Consider the following 12,500-nt stretch of genomic DNA (forward strand, 5'->3'; position numbering starts at 1 on the left):
ACGAAATAAAGGGAGGATGAAGCATAATTCCGATGATGGCAGAGTGCGTTAGCCCTTTATTTAACCAAAGAACTCGCGAGAACTTATTTCTTTGAAATCGCGTGAATCGACGTCGCGGGAGTCGAAAGGGACCTGTCTGCCGCTCGTCTTCAAGCCAGCGCCGCTGACGGGGACAATGTTGGACTCAACTACGTGGTAGCTGAACTTGTCGGCCGCATACTTGATGAAGATCTGTGCCATCAGGGTAAGTCTAGCTGCAAAGAATGGTTATGTAATTATCAATATCCAGTATCAGACGTAAAGAAGATTTCAAATATACGAATAATCAAATAGACATCATTTGGGATATAAAAACTATAAATGCGTCAATAGAAACCACCTGTAGGATCCAGTCACCATCTGTCCAACGGTGCCCGCAGCCTCATGGTGGATGTGTTCAAGGCTGACGTCGAGAAAACCGTCGGATGTGCAAGCCACGAGAAGGATCGCCAAGAAGAACCAACAGGAACTGAGAGACATGGAGTATCATCAAGATCTAAAACCTGTTTGATTAAGCCATGCCAGATAAGCTGGGGGAGGGATAGGCGACCAATACTAATAATGAAATGTTTAGACTTTTAATTTGGATCCGGAGTTTGCAGAAATATATTCATATAGTCACCTAATGTGTATATCTGATAGTTATATGTTACCGTGTAGACTACGTGGGCCTTTGAGACGGGACTTCCTCATCCAGACTCGACGGTCTGGTCCTTGGACCTGTAGCGAAGTCACAAGAACTGGGCGTCTGATCCTTTCTTGTCCTAGCAGACTTAGTGACGATGTATGATAATGTCCAGAACACACCTTACGTGCTTTTGCAACAAGAAAACGAGTCACCATTAAATCTGGTAAAAGAGGACGATCCACCCGGGGACACACCACGACGAGGTGCTTACCATTAAATCAGAGGAAACATTTTCATAGAAAACACGGATATTACAGGGACATTATTATACATCACGAACGCGATCGTAGATCACTACAGTGTCGGAAATCCGTGTTCTTGAATGTGAAACTCGGGTAAACGCACCATAACCTCAGTCATACTGTTGGCAGCAAGAGTTGCATTCTCTTGCTGGCCTAGAACTGATGAGGTTATGTCTCTAACACTGTCAGGTTTAACAACAATCCCTTTCATTGCATCAGTGGTTGAACCTGCCAGGTCATGGAGGCGGGTACCACCAGCCTGAAACACTCACTCTGCCAATTCTCATGTTGGTGAGGTTTCGAGGGATGTGAGTTGAGGACAATTGAACTATCTGGTCTTATATACATCTGCTTGCCACGCCCGGTTTCTGTTGCAAGTCTATGAGAGGTCAAGGTGTAAACAAGGTTGTGAGGTTAATGTCCGTGTGGAGGTTGAGCAGGTATCACAAAATGGAATATAATGTACTAACTTCTTCAACTAGACTGGACTATCTTTATATGTTCATGAGAAAGTTCTTCATGAAAAAATAGAAAACAAAATGCAAAACAATATGTATTTGTGTGTAGACATAATGCACTTATTTGTAATTATATGCACGCACATATATTATCATAGATACATACTGAAATAGATCCATGTATATGTGTGCGCAGATACATACAAATGCATACAAGTACATACTAATCAATATACAAAAATATAACTTATAAACGCGCATATGTACATCTAGTTTAGGGATATATGAAACAATATAAACATATGAATAAATGGATGAATTGATATATGGTAAAGCTCTCATAAACATCAATGATATACAAATGTGTATAGACACACTTGTATATATATGTACAAGTGGACTGCTAACATGTTTGAGTGTATGCATATGTTTATATTCTAATACGACCTGCCAGAAAATGGATGAGAAATAGTAATTTTGAAATTTGACAAAAAAAATTAGAATGCATTTGCCTTTTCAAGCATTCTAACATTATCTTCCAAAACTGTATGAAAGTCCTAGTAAAATATTTTTGGCAGATATTATAAATTATGAAACCAGAGGACAAGTGGTTATTTTCAAGTGCAACAGAAGTCCTAGAAGACAACAGCTATCAGTTAACGACAATCCATAATAAAACAAAGAAATAACTCGGGTATTAAGTTACGAAAAGAGTAAAGACGATAAATCCCTCAAAAAAGATTGTTAGTTTCACGTCCAGTGACTCACGAATCACAGAGTGGCTTTGATGTAATTGAACTTTGGAAGCGCCTTTGGTTCTGCCCCCCACGGTAGACATCCTTATATTATCATTATACTTTATTGTACAAATCATTAAAAGTAACTTGATAAGTTGAATGGAAAAATGTCACAAATGGAGTTCAGGATTCTATTCCGGAGCCACTTATATTTATAATACCTATGTATTAAACCACAAAGTAAAGGTATTGGGAGTAGTTTTATATCGGTATTTAAATTGTATTTTTTCTGTCTACTAATCAATCTATCTATTCACCTATTAGTGTATTCATCTATATTTCTACATTTCCATCTATTGGCTAATTCACAGAATATTTTGTCTACTTATTCCTTTATAAATTTGTTTATTGCGAACATCTATTACTTTTCTAATTATACTCAATCTATCTTATCTACTTATATATCTATTTGTTTATTTCCTTATTCATCTATCTATTTGTATACTTATTTATCTATGTAATCATTTATTTGTACATATATTTAATAATTGATTTGTTTATTCATATATCTATTCATTTATATATTTTGTGGGTTAACACTCTTCCCCCACTCCCCTAAAAAAATGTCGCATGACCTCTCTTAATTGTGTACATTGACCTCACGTGAGCCATGACCCAGGCTGGTCAGTCCTATATAAGCGTAACGGGCCATGTTGTCTTCGTCTCAGACCTCACCGGGCTTTTGGAAGATGAGGTTCCTTGCGGTAAGTGTCTTAGTCTTGACACACACATCTGGTGCTGGTGCGGATTCAGTGGATCTTTGGAAATGATCATTAGATGTAGTGCTTAAAAACTTCACTGCCTACTAAGTTATTATTTTTCAATTTCATTCTATTTTGTTATGTTTTATCTTATTCTATTTCATCTTATCTTAACTCACTCTATTTTATTTTCTTATTTTGATTTATTTCAATTTGGTCTAATTTTATTTCATTTCGTCTTGCTTGTCCTTGTTTAATCTTACTTTATTCTATCTTGTACGTTTTATTTCCTTCAGTTTACTTTAATTAATTTCATTGCCTTTCATTTTACTCTACTTTATTTAGTTTTATTGCGTTTCATTTTATTTTATTTTATTTCGTTTTTTTTTTATCATCTCTTATTTTTTCCATTGTTTTACTTCATCTTATTTGGGTTGATTTTGTTATTTTATTTTATTTCATTCTACTTTCCATTACTTTATACTATTTCATGCTTGCATTACATTTTATTTATCTATTTATTTATTTTTAGTTTTGTTTTGTTTTGTGTTATTTATCTTTCTTGTCTATAGACGTGTTTCCTACTTCACCTCAATAAAACTTCACTCCGAATGACGTCACATGGTCTTGTTCTCTCAGGTCCTCGTGGTCCTCCTCGCTGGTCTAGTCACCTTCGGGGTCTGCCGACCCGACGAAGGGTTCCGCGACATCAGACTTGAGGAGACCCACCACGAGGCCGCGGGCGCCGCGCCGCCAGGCAGAGTCGTTCAGATCCTACAGGTGAGTCCCTGTGACGTATCCATAGGGCTTCTCCGAGAGAAAAAAGAAAAATAAGGATAATGGTGATAATAATATTGAAGATAACAATATTAGTAATAATGATGGTAATTTTATCAAAGATAATGTTAGTAATTGTAACAATAATATAGTAGTAATAATAGCAATGATAATAATAGTAATACATACATATACCAAGGCTTTTTCCCGATTACCAGGGAGGTAGCCATGATAATAATAATGATAATGATGATGATAATAATAATAATAATAACAATAATGATAATAATAATAATGATAATGATAATAACAATAACAATAACAATAATAATAATAATAATAATAATAATAATAATAATAATAATAATAATAATAATGATGATAATAATAATGATAATAATAATAATAATAATAATAATAATAATAATAATAATAATAATAATAATAATAATAATAATTAATAATAATAATAATAATAATAATGTTAACAATAATAGTAATAATAATAATAATATAATAATAATAATAATGATGATAATAATAATCATAATAATAATAATAATAATAATAATAATAATGATAATAATAATAATAATAATAATAATAATAATAATAATGATAATAATAATAATAATAATAATGATAATAATAATAGTAATAATAATAATAACAATAATAGTAATAATAATAAGGATAATAATGATAAAATCAGTCGTGATAACAAAATTATTATAAATAGATCAGTGGATGAATGAATGCATGAATCTATGAATAGATAGATGCATTAATGAATATATGAATAAATAAAATAGACAAAAAGAAAACAGTTCTCCTTCCTCTTCACAGCCAGACTTCTCCAGATGGCACCGAGTACTTCTTCAGGCATCAGGCTGATGACCTCGGTTTCCGCGTGGTTGAGTCCAATGCTGTCCCCGTCAGCGGCACCGGCGCGGCGTGAGTTCCAATGGCCTGCGGGCGCCCGTCGACTCTATCGAGTCACAGGAGTTCTTTGATTGGGCGTAGGAATAATGTCTAGTCATCAACATCGTCATCGTCGTCAGAAGAAAGCTACGCTTTATGCTTTGCTCTATTTATTGCTTTGGTGCAAATAAACGGTAAAAAAAAAGGAAGATTTCTTTTTCCTTTCTTTGTTCATAAAGGCCTGATATAAATATGCAGTGTACTCACACATGTTTGTGCAGAATATACCTATATGTGGCCATGTGACTGTATACACGCACATGTACACTATAGAAGGATGGTAGTGTAGGAGTGCTTGAAGAGAAAGGAAGTATGGAGGAGATAGACTGGTGCGTAAAAAAAAAATTGAACATTTTATGAAGGGAGAGAATAGGAAAAAGGAAGAGCGAGTAGATAGAAAAATATGAAAGAGGAGACAAGTAAAAAGGAAGTTGTTCAAAAGCTGATGTAGTGTAAGCATAAAAGGTAAGTAGATTTGGCAAAAGAAAGATTGATGGATGACAGAAGTTGAATCCAAGGAATAAGCGGAGGTGTAGAGAGAGAAGGACAGGAAGGCAAGTGAATGTTTGAAAGCCAAATAGATAGATAGATAGATAGATAGATAGATAGATAGATAGATAGATAGATAGATAGATAGATAGATAGATAGATAGATAGATAGATAGATAGATAGATAGATAGATAGATAGATAGATAGATAGATAGATAGATAGATAGATAGATAGAGAGAGAGAGAGAGAGATTTTCATCGGTCTTTTCTGGCTAAAAGGAATGCAGTGGGATTAGCTACGCATTTAAGACTTCCTCCACTTCGTCCTGACTGGTTTCCTCAATTATCTGACTACCCGGATCATAATCCTGGCTGCCCTTGAAACCTACCGGCCTGACGAGCTCCTAAATATTAGATTTAATTGTCAGACCCTTAAGGCTGAGAGACACTGATAAGTGGAAAGACGTCCACAAGTACCTTTAAAGAAATAGAATTAATCTACTTCAGTCCTCAACATTCACGTTGACTGTTGTTCTTTTTCAACTAGAAGCTTTCTAAAGGCAACTGATATGATGTACACGATTACCATCATTTTGATATTTGGAAAGCTTTCAATTTCCTATGACTATTCTATCAGTTCCTTCACTCCAAACTATTTTTTCTAGTTATCCACCAACTTTATATACTCCATAATCAACATATATCTAAGGTTCCATTCCTGTTCTGCGTTATGGCAATGCAAACCAACAAAAATATTTTTCTATCGTTCTTCTCTCCAAAAACCAAAACCCGGGCAATTTACAACTGTCTTCCGGACATATGGACTTTCCTACCAAAGCTGATGAATCTCTCAGAGATGACCATACTCTTGCTATACATGACAACTTGATAGTCAGTCTCGTCCAGGGTGATCCAAAAGTTTGGATTTTGATTATCTAAATTTACGAATACCTTAAACACTCAGTAACTTTCTTAAGCAAAATGTTGGCTCTCAGAACCCAACGTCATTGCCATATCTCCTCAAAGCTTTAGTAGGTTTTTTTTTTGGGGGGGGGGAAGCTCTAAAACTCTTTTTCACTTGTGCCTGGAGGTTATTCTTAGCTTAAGAGAAATCACCTGTTGTAAGCTGAGATGAAATAGTTAATGAGCAACATAAACACAAAAGGCTTGAGATAGCTTTAGTTAATTCGTATCCATGGTTCACCCTCAGCCGAATAAAATGGCTTGGCTCTAGTTAAAAATATTTAGTGTAACGTGTACATAAATGGATACGACTATGTTCTCGTAAATCTAAAATTTTCACTGTTCGCCCTATTCATTATTTCCGTAAAAAACCACATTCGTGTGAGAAAACTACTCTTTTTTCAAGGAAAACAAAATAATGTTGTTATCAAAATAGGAAAGAATTGGAAAAACAGCAGATTATTTTTTTAATAAGAAAGAATGGGAGAATAAGGTAAGTACAATTCTGAACAGGGTACTCAGATTTCAATTTGTGTATACTTAAAGGAAAAATTACGCTACGTCAGCCATCTTTCTATCTTGAGTAACACAATGAATACATACGTATTTTTTCTATTAACAATTATTTTCAATGTATTCGGCACACGGCTAATGATATTAGTCATAGGACAGAGACCATTCCAAGATAAGTGATAGAATCACTGCTTTAGTCATTTCGTGTCATTAGTATTCATGATGGCCCAAGAGATTTTATGCGAGATGATCTGTAGGTCACACAGGAGATGCAAAACAAACATGAGAAAAGAGGAAGAGTTTTACAGACTAAAAATGAATGCCGAGTCAAAATATTTGGAATGTAGGATTTATCATAATGGAGTTCAGGAACATAGAAGGTAAACAAAGGGTTTATCTTGTTAGGGGCAGAAACAACAACAACTGAAGTTTAGTTATGCGGATGAGTCAGATCATACTAAAAAAATATGGATGAGAAAACAAGCAATCTAAATATAAATAAGGAGAAGAGGAGGAAAGATTATACCTCATTTATCAAAATGAGTAAAAGATATTGTTATTATGGCAATTTTGAATTTATAATTCTCAGATTTTGGTTGTAATTTATGAATAAAAAAATATTAAGATAATATATATCTGCAAATTGAAGGTGAAGGTGATCTGTAAAGTACAACTGATAACTGTGGTTTGGGAAGTGGTATATGAAGTGAGGGCTATGAGACGCACTCAGTGGAAAAAATAGAAGACTGTGAGTCAATCACTCACATAAGTAATAAGGATAAAACTAGATGTACAAAAAAATGAAAAAGGCGAGAGGATGGAAAAGAAGAAAAGAAAAAGAAATTGGTTTGTGAGGTAGCGAGGTCAAAAAGGTCAAGTAAAGATGAATATGGGAAATAAAGGGAATGAGATCCTGATACAAAAATATATTCTAGAGAGCTTTAGAAGATACAGTATGAGAAAAAAGGGACAAGGCTGATAAAACTTAAATGATAAAGCTGATAGTTTATTTATTTCAAATAAATACATTACTTGGCGGTTCGGTGGCAGATGGATTGAATGCGGTTTATTGATTTTTTGTTTTATTAATTTATGTTTAATTTTATCATTGCTTTTTTTTCTAGACGCTCATGTTCATTCGTCGTTTAGTCATCGAACTCGTTGGAGTCGACTTCGTAAGAGTCGAAGGACACCTGCTGGCCATTGGCCCTTACACCGGTGCCACTGACGGGGACGGCGTTGGACTCGACCACGCGGTATCCGTGCTCGTCAGCCACATACTTGATGTAGAACTCTAAGCCTTCAGGAGACTTCCAACTGAAATGGAAGGGAAATAATTGATGTACAATTTGAAATCCATGAGAGATCATACTATAATGTCAAGTTTCTTTTCTAGTAGATGTTGGGGTTCTTGTTTAGAAACTTACCTGTAGACGCCTTCCCACTCATCAGAATCGCCCTCAGCATCATGAGCTTGATCGTCAAGGCTGATGTGAAGAATTTCGTTGGGTCGACAGGCGACGAAGGCTGCCATGCCGAGGACCAGGAGAAACTGAGAACAAAGAATGCTGCTGCAGTGGTCAAATGTTACAGAGAAAAAGAAAGTCTTGTATGCTGATTTTGACCGTAAGACAGTCTCCCTAATATAACTCCAAATAAATCTAGGAATGGGTTTTCTGCATTCACTGAAAATCTTTTTTTTTCCTTCACTGACTTAAAAATCAGCATTAGAAAGTAATCAGTTCATATATTGTACCTTTCTGTAAACATAAATATCAGTAGCATCCACAAATCACAGATTGAGAATTCTACAACTGTACTCTACTAATCGGTATTATAATGCATAAAAGCTACATTAAATTATATATGCAAATGATATAGTGTAGACAAGATTAGAGTTTGGTTGAAGGTTGTCTATACTTTATCGTTTTGGGACATTTACATGAGTGCAAATAACTGCTTTTTGAGCCTTCAGAATTGGACAAATATTTCAAAATTCGGAGTAGAAACTACTTTCCAAAATGCACTCGAATAATAGTTATTCTAGTAAACAAACTTGATTAATTTCCCTAACATTTTGTTCCAGTAACTAAATATTTCCTAAGTTCAGAGACCCCAGAGGTTATACTTACAAAGAAGTACATCATTGTGTCTGTGTATGGAGGGGAATAGGTACGGATTAATCTCGTGTTGTTGTATATATAGGGAAATAGCCCATCCTCTTCGTTTGGCTCCTTTGATCTACCAAGGCCATCAACGGAGAAAATTGTAAAACCTAGAGACACATAAGGATCCAGGGAAGCAACGCGTTAACCATTATTTAATTATGGACTTCCAATAATACAAAGGGTCACAAAAACCTTATGAATAAAGTTCACTATATATATATATATATATATATATATATACATATATATAAATGTATATATATGTATATATATATATATATATTTATATATACATATATATAAATGTATATATATGTATATACATATCTACATATATATATATACATATATACATAAGTATATATATATATACATATATATATATATATATATACATAAATGTATATATATGTATATACATATCTACATATATATACACATATATACATAAGTATATATATATATATATATATATATATATATGTGTGTGTGTGTGTGTGTGTGTGTGTGTGTGTGTGTGTGTATGTGTGTATGTGTGTGTGTGTGTATGTATGTATATATGTACGTACACAAACACACATATATATATATGTACGTACACACACACACATATATATATATATATATATATATAAATATATATATATATATAAATATATATATATGTATATATATATATATACACATATATACACACATATATATATGATGATTATTCATCGTGACAAATTTGAGGAAAGAGAGGAAACGGAAACTCGAGAAGAGCTTTTGAGTTTTATTACCGACGTTTCGACACTTTCGTCTTTTTCAAGGTATTACATCAAGTGGATAGATACACAGCTATATATATTCCGCGCGAATTATTGACTCCTCCCTCTTTTTCTTCTCTTCCAATCGTTGATGGCTAGTGTTGCGGCTGGGCGAGACCATGTAATGAATCCTCCTCTGTTGTTATTCGAATTATTTTTACTAATTTCTGCAGCTTCTATAACTTTTCTCATTTTCTTGTCGAGACCTTGGTGTAATACTTCTGTGTTTATCCAATTTGGCAAGTGTCCTGTTTTGTCTATGTGTCACAAGTGAGATGCTGGTTCTGTGTGCTCTAATGTCGCTTTTGTGTTGTTGTGTCCGCTTTGTGATTCCTTGTCCAGTCTCTCCGTAGTATGACGTTTCACATCAGTTACATGGGATTTTGTATAACATTAAAATAATTACAAACACTGGACAAAAGATAGGAAAGATAATAACATATAAAACAACAAAATTTAGAAATGAAAATAGCATAGTATACAAAATCCCATGTAACGGATGTGAAACGTATAGATAAACTCAAAGTTAATAAAACACCAGGGCCTGAAGGTTGGTATCCAAGAATCTTAAAGGAAATGAAAAATGAGATTGTTGTTCCATTAAAAATTATTTTCAAGAAAACCATCATATAATGAGATGTCCCAAGAGAATGGAAGCTGGCTAACGCTACTCTCATATTCAAAAAAGGTGGCAAAAAGAAACCAAATAACTATAGACCTATAAGTTTGACTTCAATCGTAGGAAAAGTAATGGAAACTATCATCACAGATGTTATCAAACATCATTTAGGAAGTAACCGTTTGATAAATGATAGCCAGCATGGTTTCAGACGGAAACGTTCTTGTGTGACTAACTTACTCAAATTCTACAACACAGATATCTCGAATTATGACAAAAGAAACAATATAGATGTAATATATCTAGACTTTGCAAAAGCTTTTGATACCGTCCCCCACGAAAGACTACTCACTAAATTAGCTTCACACGGAATAACTATTAAGTTGGACTAGTAATTGGTTGAACGATCGAAAACAGAGAGTTGTTTTAAATGGAAAAACTTCTAGATGGAAAAATGCTACAAGTGGAGTTCCTCAGGGTTCCGTTCTTGGACCCCTTCTATTCATAGTATATATAAATGATATAGACCATGGAATAAAATCTACAGTTTCCAAATTTGCTGATGATACAAAACTGTGCGGAATGGCAAATGATCACTTAAACCAATTAGATATTCAAGAAGATTTAGATAAATTTCAGCAATGGTCTGAAAAGTGGCTAATGAAATTTAACACAAGTAAATGCAAGGTAATGCACATAGGTAAAGATAACAGTAAGTACGATTACAAGCTATTTGGAAATTCGTTAACAAAAGTAAATAGTGAAAAAGATCTCGGCGTAATTATCAGTAACGATCTCAAATCATCCAAGCAGTGTATTTCAGCCTCTGAGAAAGTAAATAAGATTCTAGGACTGATTGTGCAATCTTTTGACTTCAAAAGTCCATCACTCATTAACAAGCTATATAAATCGTTAGTTCGTCCACATTTGGAATATGCTGTTTCCGTATGGTCACCGAATCTCATTAAAGACATTGACAGACTGGAAAAAGTACAACGGCGAGCCACAAAACTGATTCCAAATATCAAAAGTAAATCATACGAAAATCGACTAAAACATATGAATCTGTTTTCCCTAAAAAAAGCGTAGACTCAGAGGTAACTTGATACAGGTCTTTAAAATTCTAAAGGGAATTGACAACATCAAAAGTGACAAAATTCTCACACTGAATGAAAATCAGACAAGAAACAATGGTCTCAATCTGTCCGGAAATAATTCAATTTGGAAGTGGGTAGAAACAACTTTGCCAACTGTGTAGTTAATGAATGGAATAAACTTCCTGTAGGGGCAGTGCAATGTAGTTCAGTTCGAAGCTTTAAGAATCATTTAGATAAATACTTAAGTAAGATGCTGTAATGATTATCATTTATCTTATATACATTTTTTGTTTTGTTAACATTTGTCTGTTTGATTCTCATTTACTATTAGTTATATGTTAATTTGTTATTCTTTTCTATTTAACTGTTTGTTTGTTATTTGATTATACCTATGCATTTATCTATGTACTTTATTTGTTATTTACATTATTATAGTTTTATCTATTCATTTATCATTACTATGATTTTTTTTCGCATCCGACCTAGATATGGACCTGTCTGCATGCTCCGCCTTTGTAATCATTTGTAGACTTGGAGAACACTGTTAAGGGTCTTAAAGAGTAGAATCAAATTATTCGCTCGACATACTATGTTTGGAACCTGGGTAAAAAACGGTGACAAAAAAAAACACGGAGAGATGGTAAAAAGCCCCCACCAGGCCCGTTTGAATGCAGAATTTTTTTTCAAGCTCTCACGGGTCTACAAGAAGAAGAAACGAAGATGCAAGAAAAAAGGGTAAGGCAGTCGCTAGATCCCTGCCCACAGGTAAGATTTTGGTTGTAGGGAATAGCCAGATGAGATATTTAGATAGGGCCTTCTGCGACATAGATGAAAAGCATAGGACCAAGGTGTGTTTTTCTTGGGCGGGGATAGGTTGTGGTGTTCTGTAGCCAACACGTGTAGTTACCCCTTTAGGACTCGTGACCGCCAAGCACAAGATAAACTATGGTCACCCCTTAAAACATGCGTTCGACTAATTTTGATTAATATAAATAACAATGTTCATTATAGCAACTTCATTTATTTTGTAAAAAAATAAAAATAGAACATATCCCTCTGCATCCTGTAAAGAGGATATTTATGTACTGTAAAAAGATTTTGAATAATTGCATACGTAACACAAAGAATCCAGAATTTCGTCGCCATTTTTTAAATAGT

At 34.1% G+C, this 12,500-nt stretch overlaps 1 protein-coding gene across 1 annotated transcript; it reads right to left on the reverse strand.

Moving 5' to 3' along the window:
• Positions 1-7,794: 7,794 nt before the first annotated feature.
• LOC143017514 (uncharacterized) lies at positions 7,795-8,796 on the reverse strand. The gene is made up of 3 exons (XM_076172303.1): positions 8,782-8,796; positions 8,077-8,201; positions 7,795-7,966 (listed from the first exon to the last, which is right to left on the reverse strand). The coding sequence occupies exons 1-3, from the start codon at positions 8,794-8,796 to the stop codon at positions 7,795-7,797; spliced, it is 312 nt and encodes a 103-aa protein (XP_076028418.1).
• Between the last annotated feature and the right edge of the window lie 3,704 nt (positions 8,797-12,500).

Source organism: Oratosquilla oratoria, chromosome 32 (genome assembly GCF_046742065.1).
Source record: "Oratosquilla oratoria isolate Oo_2021 chromosome 32, ASM4674206v1, whole genome shotgun sequence".
Taxonomy (NCBI): domain Eukaryota; kingdom Metazoa; phylum Arthropoda; class Malacostraca; order Stomatopoda; family Squillidae; genus Oratosquilla; species Oratosquilla oratoria.

Excerpts from the sequence above, each read along its gene's own strand:
- LOC143017514 (XM_076172303.1), bottom strand. Across the intron at positions 7,967-8,076 it reads GAGTGGGAAGGCGTCTACAG|TTGGAAGTCTCCTGAAGGCT; the intron begins GTAAGTTTCTAA and ends CTTCCATTTCAG.